The sequence below is a fragment of the Echinops telfairi genome, unplaced genomic scaffold, assembly GCF_000313985.2.
Source record: "Echinops telfairi isolate 266 unplaced genomic scaffold, ASM31398v2 ScPeMD7_53;HRSCAF=182, whole genome shotgun sequence".
In the NCBI taxonomy this organism is placed as follows: domain Eukaryota; kingdom Metazoa; phylum Chordata; class Mammalia; order Afrosoricida; family Tenrecidae; genus Echinops; species Echinops telfairi.
This window is the reverse complement of record NW_022103951.1, coordinates 10,555,440-10,570,860: the sequence shown is the minus strand read 5'-3', so window position 1 is coordinate 10,570,860 and position 15,421 is coordinate 10,555,440. Positions and strand designations below refer to the sequence as shown.

Below are 15,421 nucleotides of genomic sequence, written 5' to 3'. Positions count from 1 at the left end.
CAATGAAAATGATTTTATGGTTGGAGTGGTGGGTCACCACAACATGAGGAACTGTATGAAAGGGTTGCTTCAGTAGGAAGGTTGAGAACCACCGATCTAGACTGTTGAGTGTCCTCACAGATTGTGTGTGTGTGTGTGTGTGTGTGTAAGGAGGAGTTTGGGCACAGGCAGTGGAGGGAAGAAACATCTACACAAAGACTCTTAATGAAGACATGGCTGGGTCATGTTAGCTGAACTAATTCAGATTAACATCTTGGTTCCTAATCTACTATGCAAACGTATCAGCTTGCCAGAACCTAGAAATGGATCAGTAAATAGTAGTCACCAAAGGTTTTCAGGTCCTCAAAGAGCTTCTTCTGTGTGTGAACATGATTTGGGGGATGTTATTTTCCTCTTTGAGTTTCGCCCTTTGTCTGTTACTTTTGGCAGGGAAGGCTGTTGCAGAGAGCTGCCTTTCGAGGTAAAACTTGGTGTAGTGCAGCCGGATTTCAATCCGAGCTGAATAAGGGCTCCCTTATATTTGTTCACAGGCTTAACCCCAACTCTTCCCTTATTCTGATCAATCAATATCACTGTGTCCCAAGCAAATGAAAACGTGTTTGCCATTTCTACAGACTAATGAGACCTATTTGTGGGTTGCAGGCGTTGGTTTCGACAGAGAGGCTAGTATACGCTGTTCTCTTGTTCATTCTCAATCCGTACTACAGCGGAGACGCAAACTGAGGAGAAGGAAAACCATCTCGGGGATCCCCAGAAGAGTCCAGCAGGAAATAGGTGAAGTATACAATGTGCTCTGGTTTCCCTTCTGTCTACTGAGGGTTATAAGGCAATGAAGTGGAAGCCGCCTTTCGACTAGCCTCCTTTCACATATTGACCGTTTTCACTTGTGCAGTTTGAAGAGGGTGTGGATTTCTTTAGTGTTCAGTAAGTCAGAGGATAGATCTTTTAAATTTCTGTTCTCTGTGAAGTTTGGACCATAGAGATTTTCTCATGGGAGTCCAAGGCTTTTATGGCTGAAATGTAATCTTTTGCTCCATTTTAAAAAGTTTTATTGAAGTGGTAATCATGCATAAAAAAATAGAATCAATGAAAAAATTTGGGGGGGGCGGTAAACTGTAACTTTATTTGAACAGAGATACAGAGAATTTTTACAAACTGTAAGTTTCAAGCATATTCAATTAAATATTGAATTTTGGTAACATGGCCACCTTGGTGACATTAAATTTAGAATCTGTACTCCATTTCTAAATTAAGATTGTAGGATCGCTTGCAAATAGTGTTATTTACTTCTTATAATGACCTTTATGGATTTATCTCACGATGTGTCCATCACAAAATAAAAATGAGGAAATCATAGTGGTGCCAAGATAAAATGTACTTTCGTTTATACAAATGGCCTGTGTGCATTTATCAGAACAGAGTGATTTCATAGTGAATAGAGCAGCAATTCACAAAAGAGATGGAAAAGCATAGCTTGTAAAATGTGTGTAGATAGATAAAATTCCCCAAAGGAATTTTTAACTCGCTTCTCCTCGCCCCGCCTGGCTTTCCATATGTGCGCAGCCGTGTGGCTTGCTCTCGGGATGCTAGTCAGTCTGCTGGTGTTGGCTCACTGTGCTCTCTGTGTACCCTAGATTCTGACGAGTCCCCCGTGGCCAGGGAAAGGAACGTGATTGTGCACACAAACCCGGACCCCACCGGTGCTGTCAACAGGAGGTCTGGCACCAGGGACTCCGAGTGCCAGACTGAGGATATTCTTATTGCCGCTCCGTCCCGAAGGCGAATCAGAGCGCAGAGGGGCCAGAGCATCGCGGCTTCGCTTTCTCACTCTGCTGGCAACATCTCGGCGCTAGCAGACAAAGGCGACACCATGTTTACCACTGCAGTGAGCAGCCGCACACGATCTCGGAGCCTGCCCCGGGAGGGTAACAGAGGTGGGGAAGCTGAGCCCGACGTTGGTGCTAAACCCTCAGCATATGAAGAGGGGGAACCTTTCATAGATGACCATGCACGAGCCCCCAATGATTGCAGTGAGGCCCCAAGCAGCCCAGGGGCACAGGAACACCCGCCTGCCTTAGGCCTGGCCTGCTCACAGCATCTTCACAGTCCCCAGCACAAGTTAAGTGAGAGAGGGAGGTCTCGTCTGTCCAGAATGGCTGCCGACTCGGGAAGCTGTGATATCTCCTCCAATTCAGACACCTTTGGGAGCCCCATCCACTGCATCTCCACGGCGGGCGTCCTCCTCAGCAGCCACATGGACCAGAAAGATGACCACCAGTCGTCCAGTGGGAACTGGAGTGGCAGCAGCTCCACCTGCCCTTCACAGACCTCAGAGACCATCCCGCCTGCCGCCTCCCCTCCCCTCACTGGCTCTTCACACTGTGACTCCGAGCTGTCACTGAACGCGGCCCCTCACGCCAGTGAGGACTCCAGTGTCTTCGTGGCCGAGCAGTACAATGACCACGTGGATAAAGTGCGAGGCCACCGGGCAAACTCCTTTACCTCCACGGTTGCCGATCTGCTAGACGACCCAAACAATAGCAACACAAGTGACAGCGAGTGGAACTACCTGCACCACCATCACGATGCCTCCTGCCGCCAGGATTTTAGTCCTGAGCGCCCCAAGGCGGACAGCCTGGGCTGCCCGAGCTTCACCAGCATGGGCACGTACGACAGCTTTCTGGAAAAGTCCCCATCTGATAAGGCTGACACAGGCTCTCACTTTTCGGTGGATACGGAAGGGTACTATACCTCCATGCATTTTGACTGTGGTCTCAAAGCTAATAAGAGTTATGTCTGTCACTATGCAGCCCTGGGCCCGGAGAATGGCCAGGGCATTGGGGTTCCTCCTAGCGTTCCAGAATGTGCCTGGCCCGACTACTTAGACTCCAGGAGGCAAGGACGACCCAGCATCTCTTTCAGAAAACCAAAGGCAAAGCCTACCCCGCCTAAGCGGAGCTCCTCCTTGAGAAAGGCTGAAGGGAATGCCGATGTTTCTGAGAAGAAAGAACCAAAGATAAGCAGTGGTCAGCACCTGCCTCACAGTTCCAGGGAAATGAAGCTGCCTCTTGATTTCTCCAACACGCCTTCTCGGGTGGAAAATGCCAATCTTCCCGCCAAGCAAGAACCTTCTTGGGTGAACGCAAGTGAACACGGTATGAATGAACCTCCGTTAGACACTGCAGATATCCCGCCATTCAAAGATGAAGGTGCTGAATCAACTCACTATGCAGATCTCTGGCTTCTCAACGACTTGAAAACAAATGATCCGTATCGATCGTTATCTAATTCAAGCACGGCTACGGGTACCACAGTCATCGAATGCATCAAATCTCCAGAGAGCTCTGAATCCCAAACATCCCAATCAGAGTCCAGAGCCACCACCCCATCCCTACCTTCGGTTGACAATGAGTTTAAACTGGTTTCACCAGAAAAGCTGGCTGGCTTGGCGTCCCCATCAAGTGGCTATTCAAGCCAGTCTGAGACGCCGACCTCCTCTTTCCCTACAGCTTTCTTTTCTGGCCCATTGTCTCCTGGAGGCAGCAAAAGAAAGCCTAAAGTCCCCGAAAGGAAATCCTCCCTACAGCAACCATCCTTAAAAGATGGAACTCTCTCACTGAGCAAAGACCTTGAACTTCCAATTATACCTCCTACTCATCTTGACCTAAGTGCTCTTCATAGTGTCTTGAACAAACCGTTCCACCACCGCCACCCACTGCACGTGTTTGGTCATAATAAGAACACAGTGGGCGACACACTGAGGTCTCATCCTCCACCATCCCTCGCGATTACACCGACAGTTCTGAAATCTGTTAACCTTCGGTCCATCAATAAGTCGGAAGAAGCTCAGCAAAAAGAAGGCAACAATACGGGTCTCCCTTACGTAGAGGAAAGCACTCTCACAATGCCTGCCTTGTCTCCAGGGAAGATTAGGCCAAATCTAGCCAAGAAGTCACTATCCCGCCAGTACTCCACCGAAGACGCCATACTGTCCTTTTTAGACACCTCTGCGGTTGAGATGGGACCAGATAAACTACATTTAGACAAAAGACTTATGCTTGATGTGAAGAATCACTGCGATCCAGAGAACGCAACCTCAGCGGGCAGCAATCGTCTAGACTCAAGTGTCACAAAAGACCAAATACATAGGAAGTGTGAGCCTGGTCCAGGAAATGCACCAAGTAAAAACTATGACTTTTCCCCAGAGGACTTTCCGAGAGTCTCGGCTGCCCATGCAAATGATTTTGATGCTAAAATAACACAGTGCGGGGCTGGTCTGGATGGAACCCTAGAACAGGGCCACAAGGGAGTTTGGGAGGAAATTGCCCAACCTGAATCTATGGGTATACTCATGTCTCAGTCAAACTCCCCAACAACAGCAGCCGACATAAGCAATCAAGTTAAATATCAACTTGCTATGAACCACCACAATGACAAAGTGCCTGGGAATATCAGTTATGAATCTGAGGTATCAACTGTAAAGTCAGTCCCTGACAAATGTTCTGAGCAGGAAAATATTGCTTCAGGTATTTCCGCCAAAAGTGCCTCTGATACCAGCAGAGCAGAGGAGCTCCAAGGAATTTGGGACGAGACTTCCTGGAAAGGTCAGTCTTTATCTTTGTTACCTTGAATGTGTGTCTTATGTCACTTTCTGCATATTTTTTTTTCTTCTTATGTTCCCTAGGAGCTGTACTTCCCCGGCTGCCAGTTTCTTTCCACTATTTCTTTTCACGTATTATAAAGTTGAGACCTCAGCTTATGTTATTGAAAAATTAACTATGACGGTATCTCTTTTCATTTAAAAGTATGAGAAAAGTCACTCCCATTCAGTCTCAAATCAGTGAAGCAACAGGGGGGTGCTAGTAGCTTCCTCCTAAAGGTGCTTCTGTTTTTACTTTAAGAATCGTCACCAAGTGATGACTCCATGATGTCGCCACTCAGTGAAGACGCTCAAGCTGACGTGGAAGGTGCATTCGTGTCTCCGAACAAACCTCGGACAACTGAGGATTTATTTGCAGTCATTCACAGGTGAGGCAGTGTTCACCAAGTCCCCAACAACCAAGGGCATACTGAGAGATGCACAAGAGTACAAGGCAGCAGGGTAACTACTGTTCGATCCACAATCCTGTAAGAATAGTAATGACAAACCACAATAGATGTATGGGTACATTGGTAGAGGGGCAGCTCTACAAAAAGTAAGTGTTGTTATTAGGGTTCCAGTTCACAAATGCACTGTTTATTCCAAACAAACCAAGTCTCAACATGTCTCTGCCATCAATGGATGGATGCAGACAAGTTGTCTCCTTAATACACTTGTCTTAGTATCATGGATACATTCCTTAGTGCACTCTTTTCTTTTTCAAATCATTTTATTGGGGGCTCATACAACTCTTATCACCATCCATACATCCATTGTGTCAAGCACATTTGTACATTTGTTGTCATTATCATTCTTAAAACATTTGCTTTTTACTTGACCTCTTGGCATCAGCTCCTCATTTTCCCCTCCCTCCCCATCCCCCCTTAGTACACTCTTTAGTATCAGGAGCCTTAGTGATGTTATGGTTACACATTGGGCTGCAATCCACATGATAGCAGTTTGAAACCACCAGCAGTTCCAATGGAGAAAGACTGGACTTTCTACTCTGGTAAAGAGTTACAGTCTCAGAAACCCACAGGGAGGTCACTATGAGTCAGCATAGGTTGCTGTTGTTTTTTGTTTGTTTGTTTTGTTGGCGGTTTTTTTAGTATCATAAAGTTGTCTTAAAAAAAAAAAAAAGAAAGAAAAGAAAAAAAGGTCCATCAAAACTGGATTTGGAGGGGATCTTCTGGACCAGGTCCATTCAAGACAGAGAGGTCAGCTCAGAAGGTGATGGCAGCTGCTTTGGGGGATTCCAAAGGAGGCATCTTGAATGAGGTTCTAGAAAGACAGAGGATAATCAGGGGGCCTCATTTGGAAGAAGAGTTAAGAAAAGTGAAAGCTACATTGGTGAGAAGAATGCTAGGAAAGTTGCACTGAGGAATTTTTTCCATCATGACAATGGACCTGTTCAGTCTTTGAGGACAGCAAGGGCTGTCCTATGAGAATTTCATTTGGAAGCCTTCCCCCATCAACCTTACAGCCCTGATCTCTCCCTTCAGACTTCTTTTTGTTCTCTAAAGCCAAAGAAATTTTAAAAGAATATGACTTTGAGCACATTCAAGTTGAAGTTGAAGAAAGTTAAAACAAGTCTATGAGAGGCAAAGTACAACCTTGAGTATATCACACCTGAACATAAAGATCATGATGAGAACAGATCTGATTCACTGAATACTAATGATCAAAGGCCAAACGGGTTGTGGGATGACATCAAGGACATTACACATTTTTTTAAAAAGTCATTAAAAAAGAAAGGCAAGAAAGACCCAAAACGGATGTAAGAAGATACTCTGAAGCTTGCTCTGGAAAGCAGAGTAGCAAAAGGGAATGGAAGAAATGAAGTAAAAGAGCTGAACAGAAGGCTTTAAAGGATGACCCGAGAAGACAAAGCGTAATAATAAATTTGAACAAACTTTAGTGTGTTAGTTCAGGTTGACTAGAGAAACAAATCCAGAGACACTCATATGTTTATAAGAAAAAGCTTTTATATAAAAGAGCAATTGTGTATTAAGAAAACAGCCCAGCCCAGGTCCATAAGTCTGATATTACCCCATAGGTCAAGACTAGCCCATCTATTCCTCTTTAGACTCATGCAGCTATGCATTGATGCTGAATGCAGGGAGATCACAGGCTAGTGGGTGGAAAGTCTTGTGTATCTAGTGGTGGTGGATGCATCTCAGAGCTGGCATGAGACTCCACGTGGATCCTACAGTTCCAGGGCTCTGGCTGCATCAATGTAGCTCCATGTGGCTTGTCAGCAGGAAGACGAAGCAGGAAGTCTCTTGCCTCCAGGGAGGAAGACAGGAGTTCCCAGAATCCTCAGGAGAAGGCCATGCCCACACTGAGGCCTCATTGGCTGTGGCCTGATTGAGAGGCTGGACTCCACCCCTTCACAAGTTGACAGGAGATTATGTAACTGCCACACATAGCAAACCCATCACTATCAAGTAGATTCCAACTCACACTGTCCCTAAGGGAAAAGATAGAACTGCCCACAAGGCTTCAAAGGTTATTGCCACATCTTTACCTTATGGAACATCTGAGGGATACAAATGGCTAACATTTCATTTAGAAGCTGAAAATTTAGCTGCTCTGCCAGTAGGACTCCTACATGAAATGTAATGTTAGGTTCCTGTAAGTCAGTTCCAATTTATCACCATCCTACAGACAAAAAAAAAAAACACTGCTTGGTCTTGTGCCTTCCTTACTATTCCTGCTGTTAAGCCCATTGTAGCAACCACTGTGTCAATCCATCACATTGAGGGCTTCCTCTTTTGCTCTGACTCTCTACCAAGCTTTATGTTCTCCAGGAAAATGCAATAGTGGATGTAAAAGGCAAAGAAAGGCCAGGAGTTAGAAAATCAAAAAGGAAGAACACACTTGGTATATCTCATTCTGAAAGAACAGAAGGGCAATATTCAAGCCTCAAGCTGAAACAATAAAGGATTCTGTGGGCAAGACATTGAATGATACAGGAAGCATCAAAAGAGAATGCAAGGAATACACAGTCACTGTACCAAAAAGAACTGGTCAAAGTTTAACTATTTCAGGAGGTAGCTTATGATCAGGAACCTATGATAGTGAAGGGAGAATTCCAAGCGTCACTGAAAGCATTGGCAAAAATAAAAATCAAAACAATTGAGGAATATCAATTGAAATCTGTCTTGGAAGAGGTACAGCCAGAACGCTCCGTGGAATGGAGACAAGCGCGACTGCATCTCATGTTCTTCGGTCACATGGTCCACAGGGATCAGACCCTGGAGAAGGGTATCAGGCATGGTCATGTAGAGGGGCAGCAAAAAAGAAGACCCTCAGCCAGATGGATCGACACAGTGGCTACAACAATGGACCCAAACGTAACCATTGTTAGGATGGCACAGGGCTGGGCAGTGTTTTGTTCTGTTGTATGTTACGTCATTATGAGTTGGAACTAAGTAGATGGCACCTAATTATACATGGGGATAACCATAGCTCATATAAGGAGCCCTGATGGCATAATGGGTTATGTATTGGGCTGCAAACCACCAACTAGGTGATTCAAATCCACGAGCCACTCTGTGAGATGAGGCTTGCGATGCTCCAGATAAGATTCACAACCTCAAAAACCCTTTATAGGGACACTTTGAGTTTGACTGGACTTGATGATCATAGTTTGTTTTTGTTCTTGTCCATATCTCATATATTTGATTTTGAGAAGGAAATAACAAGTCTGTGTATCAAAGATAATAGATGATAAAAACAAGTGCCAGTGTGACATTCCTGCCCTACTGCACCGCCAATGCATATGCAACATATTGGGCACAGAGGTCTTAATAAACCCAAATCAGGCTAGTGTCCACTTTCAAACTTATGAATGACCTTATCTCTAACTTATGAACTTTTAAGTCAGTGTGTGAGCATGTTGTCAAGACTTATCGATGAACTGAGATCCACTTTCAGCAAACGGTGAAGACTCATTGACTTTGTGTCTGCAAAAAGAGCTTGCTAACAGAAAGGTTAGAGAGATTATTGACTTTGACCATCTTAAGTTTGCACTTGTGTCATATTTATTCATCTATTTATTCACACCAAAGTGACAAGAATGGCTCTCTTTTCTGGAGAGCTTATAGTGAACGTTGGTTTCAAAGCTCCAGAAATGGTCTCTGTTTTTATTCTTCATAGAATGTTGGTTTACTTCGCAGAATGTCGGCCTGCTCATGTCCAGGCAGCTGGGGAAATGATACTCACAGGCAGAGAAGGACGGATTTATTTATTTAAAAGTCATTAAAGCTTTTACACACACACACACACACACACACACACACACACTGCCATCAAGTCAGTGCCGACTCTTAGTAACTCCTCTTTGAATTTCCAAGACTATAACTGTTTATGGGAGTAGAAAACCTTCTCCTTTCAAACTGCTAACCACGTGATCGCAGCCCAACATGTAACCAGTACACCACCAGGGCATATATGTATATAAAATGTATATATATACATTTTATATATGTAGACAATAATGGTATAATATACCATCACCTAGACCTTTCAACATGTGATGAATTCTGTCCTACCTCCACCTCCATCCACTTCCTCCCTCTTATATTATTTGGAAGCCAATCCCAGACATCAGAGCAGTTTATCTGTATTACCAAGACAGATTTGATAAGACAAAGCCACTATCGTTCGCCACCTAACCTGGAACAGGAAGTCAGCATTTTCTTCTCGCAGCACGTCCCAATAAGTCTTCCTCTAGAACCTCAAGCCTCCACATACACCATGCTTTCAACTGGTTACTTTCCGGACCTAAGTGGTGCCCACTGGTCATTAGATAAGGAAGTCTGGTGGTGTCTTGGGTTATGCATTAGGCTGCTAACCTCAAGGCCGGCAGTTTGAAACCATCAGCCTCTCTGTGGGACAAAGACCAGGATTTCTACTCCTGTATCTCAAACTTTAGTCTCAGAAACCCACAGACACAGTTCTTTCTACCTAGCTCTATAGGGGCACTTGGACTTGGAATCGACTCCCTCCATGGCAGTGAATTTGGGTTTGTTTGGTCCTCAACAGTTTCCCACAGGCTGTGAGTGCTCCAAGGGCAGGAAGTGTCAGTGCTAGAGTCCCAGGGCTTAGTATCCCCTTTCAGGAGTCATGCTCAGAAATGCTCTGAAAATCAGTGAGTGCACGTGACCTGCCCCTCTCATGGTGTCATTAAACAAAAAAAAAAAGGTAAGTGGGCGGAGACTAATACTTCATTTTCCCTTTCCTCCAAAGATCCAAGCGGAAAGTACTTGGAAGGAAAGATTCCGGGGACATGTCTGTTCGAAACAAAACCAGAGTGTCCACCGGCAGCAGTGGCAGCAGTGCGGGCTCCATCGCTTCCACCAGCAGCACCGTGACCACCGCCACCAGCCAGAGGTCCCCTGGGCTCATCTACCGCAATGCCAAAAAGTCCAACACCTCCAACGAAGAGTTCAAGCTCTTACTGCTCAAGAAGGGCAGCCGCTCTGATTCCAGTTACCGCATGTCTGCCACCGAGATCCTGAAGAGTCCCATCCTGCCCAAACCCCCCGGGGAGCTGGCAGCCGATTCCCCGCAGGTCACTGATGAGGCCCATCAGGGCTCCCCCGGGGCAGAGGCACTGTCCCCTCTCTCTCCATGCTCCCCACGAGTGAATGCAGAGGGGTTTTCCTCCAAGAACTTTGCCACCTCCGCATCGGCAAGGATTGGACGGTCCCGGGCACCCCCCGTCGCCAGCAGCAGCCGCTACAGCGTCCGCTGCCGGCTGTACAATACGCCCATGCAGGCCATCTCCGAGGGCGAGACGGAGAACTCCGACGGGAGCCCCCACGACGACCGCTCCTCCCAGAGCTCCACCTAGACGGGCCTGGGCTCCGTGGCCTGTTGCAAGTCCAAACTCCGAGTTGGACGAGAAGGGAACAGAGGCCTCGGGGAGAAGTCAGAGAAGCGGGAGGTTCCATCCTTGCTTACCAATGCGTTGATAAATACATGCTGGCTGGGGAGCAGGAAGTAGTTTTGTCATTCCTTATTATTTTACTTTTGTTTTGTAGTTTCGGTAGCTGCACGGTTCTTTATGGTTTCCTTTTCCTTCGTTAGATTGACCCAATCCTAGTCCATGGGATAATGTAGAGTCCCCAAAGACCTACTTTTCATGACCGCTAGAAAAACCTTTTCCCAGAGCTGCCTATTCAGAAACTAAAGCCCCTCACTGTCACGATTCTTGAAGACAACGAAATTACTCTGGAGGTTTGGTATTTTTTTACATTCAAATGAACTAGAGCAAAATTTAGAAGAAAGAACTACACATATGTAAATACCATATTTTTGATAAAATGTGTAAATAGATTTATCAATGATGAGTGGACATGTGGCCAACTATTTACCGCACACCAACTGCTTATAGAAGCAAACCACAACAAAATAGAATGTAATAACTGTATTCTGTGAATACCATTTTCATATCAAATAGCATATCTAAATGTCCACCAATAAGATTTTCTGAATGATAAACCTCACCTATAACTCAAGCTGATGAAAAAAAAAGATGAAATCTTAAGGTCATGGACTGAAATGTGATGAATATAAAGATGATGAATTCAGACTTCATCACGTCTCGTGACAAATTCCAGCCCCAAACAAGCTAATAGCAATGCATGGCTGCGATTCGCCATGAGGTAATTTGGGCAGAATGAAAAGCATGCTTCTGATTGTTTTCTTTCATTAACGAGAGAAGCCATCACTCTCGACACCAAGCCCTGACCAACAGCATCTGACAGTGTCCTTTCAACTTTGATTTTTCAGTGGATCGCTTTATCGAGAATGAGTAGGGACACGGTCGTCCATGTTAGGTTAAAGCTTTACATTCGGCTACTGGGGATATCAACAGTTATAATCTAATGACTACACTCTTCAAACTCCTTAACCAATTTTGCGATTAACGCCAGGTTCCTCAATGAGCCGACATCAAACCCAAGCATGCCACAGAGCTATTGATTTGTCAGAAAGTACCTGCAGTGAGTTTTCAGCGACGCTTTCTCTCTGGGCTGAAGCGATTTATGCTACCTAAAAAAGAACAGAAATGACACTGTGAAGAATGTAGCTGGGAAATAAGGATGTATATGCATTATTTATAGTGGCTGTTAAACTGGGAACGGGGAACAGCTCTGCTTCACAACGCTACATACCACTAAGTTTTGTCCGGTTTTACTGTATCTGCTTGGTGGGTGGGAGAGGAAAGGTCAGGGCCAGGGCTCTGATCAAATGAAGGCAGGGAAACAAGCTGAGTTACTTGAAATTACTTGAACTTTCTTGTCTGAAAACTGTAGTTAATAAAATTGAAATCTGCAAGTATTTGCATCTCTGATTCGAACATGAACTGATACTGATGTTTGAAACAGTATGTCAGAAATACAAGCAGCTATGTATGTAGAGTATATTTCGAATGGGAGGAGGTAGAGTCGAGAGAACTAAGACGAGATGCGGCCTATAAAAGAATAGAATGTGGTTAGAATGATAGAACATACCAGGGTTATCAAGAAATTGATACACAGCAGGCTTTAAGCTTATGCAAGTGGTATTTGGTCCAGAAGGATGTGTGAAAGAGGGTTGTGCTTTTGATTTACTTTATGCAGTATACAGGGGAAAGCCTGGTGTGAGAAGATACTGCCTTTCAATAGAAACACTTTATAAAATGTTATAGATTAGGTATTAGAGACTCGGATTGTTGTTGGTTTTTTGTTTGTAAAGAAAAAAAGTCTGGTTTCTTCTAATTGTTTTCACTATCAAATTGTGTTTCTTGATTTCTTGTCATCCTTGTATGTAAAATGGGTGCTGGGGGTGGAGGGGTAGAGAAGGAGGGAGTGTGTGTGTGTGTGTGTACACGTGTGTGTGAGTGTGTTGGGATAGATAAGCTATTTGGTAGAGGGTTTGAACATTTACAAAGTGTTGCCAATTTTTATTAAAAGAAACTGTTTGGGGGTTTGAAAACTGGACCACCATTTCTCCTTGGAATCCATTAGTTAAGAAAGCCAGCGTGGTTTGACACCACATGGAAACATGAGTGATTTTTTTTTCTCTCTCATGCTTTGAAAGGTATACTTGGTAAATTTTTTAAAATTTGAGTTTTTAGACAAATTGAGATAAGAAACCGTCATTCCAGTCACAATAGTTGATCTTTTTGTAATTTTCATAAAAGCAGTTCATTTGCAGTATGGCTTTTGTGTAGTAAAGGGGGTTTTTAAGCTTAAAGAAAGGTATGTAGACAGTAAAAATCTATTCTAAATCTTGAATAGAAAACCCATGAATTGGCTTTAATAAAAATGTCACCTCTCTATTATTGACATTAATTTAAGTAATGGTACCATATATATTTTAGAATACATATTGACTTGAATTGTGAGGCAATAAGATAGCTTCTATATGTAATGATCAGAGAACTAACCCTTATAATATAGTTTTACTTATTTTGTTTACTCTAAAAATCTATAGCAGAGTTTCTCTATTTTATATTTCATAGTTAATAAAAAGAAACCCAAATAAAGAAGAATTTACAATTCACTGGGGCAAAGAATATTGAGTTAACAAAGAGTAAAAAAGCAAGAATTCCTTAGCAATTAGAATTATGCTACATGGCTTTCAAGCTCTCAGAACCAAGAGATAGGGCTGACTTGAACTTCACTGCTGTCTTAAAGCAGGATACACACAGTAGGTATCATAAAGAGCACGAATCCAAACTTTTCTTCTGTTGTTTGCGCTGATGTTAATTTTTTTCCTTTTGCGTTCATACAGCCATGTCTATGTTGTATGGGGGATTTTTTTTTTCTTGCTTTTTGATTCTGCTTTTTTCTCTTTTTTTATTTTTCTTTTTTGGCTAAGTAGAGGAATTGGACTAGTGGTAGCAAACACAACAACAGTTTGCTCTTGCCAAAGGTCAGTGAGTGTGTGCATTTGCTGCCGTTTTGGCAGATTTAGAGTACTAGATCAAGACAAAGATTTTCAAACTATTAAGAAGGTTACAGTGTAACTATATTGGTACTAGAACCAGTTCATGCTGGCCGAAAAGACAGCGGTTTGCGGACTTGCATCCATTTTGTATTTTTGTAATATCTGTAAATATGAACTTTCTAAATTGTTGCAAAGATGGTTTCTTTTGTAAGATGTTTTCAACGTTTACATTCAATCCAAGCCTTTGTATATTTTAGAGCTGTGCAACACTTTTAAGTCTTGTATTTATTTTTAGTAAAAATGGTGACAGTTTCATTGTGAACCCCTCTTCAAAAATGTACCAGAAAAGTTTGATTACCTAGAATGTGTGTATAGAAACTGCAAATAAACGTGACTGCAATTCAAGAGTCAAGTGTCTCTCTTTTAAGTAAATGCATTCGTGGAGTTTGAGCAATCAGAAAAGGTGCCACCCGACCTGAGGTTTCTTCCTTCCCAATTGGGACGGGCAGCCTTGGTAGTCTAAGATAGAAGGTCGCAACAACTCACTGCCGTCGAATTGATTCCAAACATAGAGACCCTGTGACAAACAGAGACAGAGTAGAACTGCCCCTGTGGGTTTCTGAGACTAAATTTTTACAAGCGGAAACAGCCTCCTCGTTCTCCCTCCCAGAGGCTGGTGGTTTCGAACTGCTGACCTTTCAGGTAGCAGTCTAAGTCATAGGCCACTACATGACCAGGGAGGGGCCTTACTACGAGGTGAATGTATGATCTAGGTCCTGTTCTAAGTGCTGTGTGTACATTAAGGATTGTAATCCCTAATGTGCACATTATACCCATTTTAGAGATGGGAAAGCTGATCACAGAAGCAGAGGGGTATTTCCCTGACTTATCAAGGTGCTGGAGCTGGGGTTCAAACTCGGCCAGCCTGGCGCCAGGGTCTGTGTCTTCCCTCCCCTTCCGTAGGCGGTGCTGAAGACTGGAAATACCTTGCCCCATTTGGTTCCCAGCTCCTGCTTAAAGAAAGGCCTAGGGGTCTCCTCCCCTCACCCCTCACTTTAAAGCACTGACTGAATGGGGGCGGGTGCTTTAGTACCGGGGGAGGTGAGGGGGCAGGATCACACTTGTGGCTCAACAATATCAATTAAATCATGAAGCTTCAAATGGCACCGAACGTGAGCAGACCACGCACCTAACGGCCTCAGCATTGTGAACCTTGGCCAAAATCAGTCACACGCGCCAGCAGGCGCTTCTGCGCAGTCGCAGCGACCCCTGCAGGAGTCAAGGGCATCCCCTGCTTCACTCCCGCCCCTCTTACCCTTCAGGCTACCAGGAAACTGAGTCCACAGCCCTCCTCCAGCACTTTGCGGCCCGCCCCAAGACGCTTAGCCCTGCCTCACAAAGGTCTCCCTAAGCGGTAACTCCACACACCAGTTGGTCGCCTAACGGTGGCGGGGGGAGGGGGTTGAAGGGGCGGGGGCGTGGCCTTTGACACTGAGGAGATTTAAAGAACCGGCATGCACCTCGCAGAGTTCGAGGGCAGAAGAACGGAGCGGTCGCCACTTGGGCCGGGGGAGTGTCTAGTGACCGAGGCCGGCTGCGTCCTGAGGCTCGTTCTTCGAGCCTGGGTGGCCGGAGCCATCTGGACCTTTAAAGGTCCCAGGAGTTAGGACACGGGGCGGGACGCGAGCCCCTCTCCCTGCGCTCTCAGGAAGCTGTCGTAAAAGTGAGTCGGTCCAGCCGCCCCTATTCTCTTCACGAACTTTTATTTTGTCCCAATGCCGCTAAGGAATGTATGAAAGAGCTGCTCCTGGACAGCTCTAAGAGAATTCTCGGGGGACA

The 15,421-nt window shown here is 44.7% G+C and overlaps 2 protein-coding genes across 3 annotated transcripts in view; both read left to right on the top strand.

The window, feature by feature from the left end:
- The window catches only part of NHS (NHS actin remodeling regulator), a 395,745-nt gene extending 381,758 nt beyond the window's left edge, over positions 1 to 13,987 (top strand). Inside the window, exons 8-11 of the mRNA XM_004710004.3 lie at positions 643 to 774; positions 1,635 to 4,604; positions 4,902 to 5,028; positions 9,893 to 13,987. Coding sequence (XP_004710061.2) covers positions 643 to 774; positions 1,635 to 4,604; positions 4,902 to 5,028; positions 9,893 to 10,499 — 3,836 coding nt within the window. The 3' untranslated portion in view covers positions 10,500 to 13,987. The remainder of the gene's footprint in view (positions 1 to 642; positions 775 to 1,634; positions 4,605 to 4,901; positions 5,029 to 9,892) is intronic.
- Positions 13,988 to 14,924: 937 nt separating this feature from the next.
- The window catches only part of SCML1 (Scm polycomb group protein like 1), a 19,141-nt gene continuing 18,644 nt past the window's right edge, over positions 14,925 to 15,421 (top strand). Inside the window, exon 1 of one of the 2 annotated variants that reach the window (XM_045290722.1) lies at positions 14,925 to 14,996. The gene's annotated coding sequence lies outside the window, so the exon portion shown is untranslated. Of the gene's footprint in view, positions 14,997 to 15,161; positions 15,306 to 15,421 lie in introns of those variants that run through there. The other variant, XM_045290721.1, reaches the window with a different exon arrangement.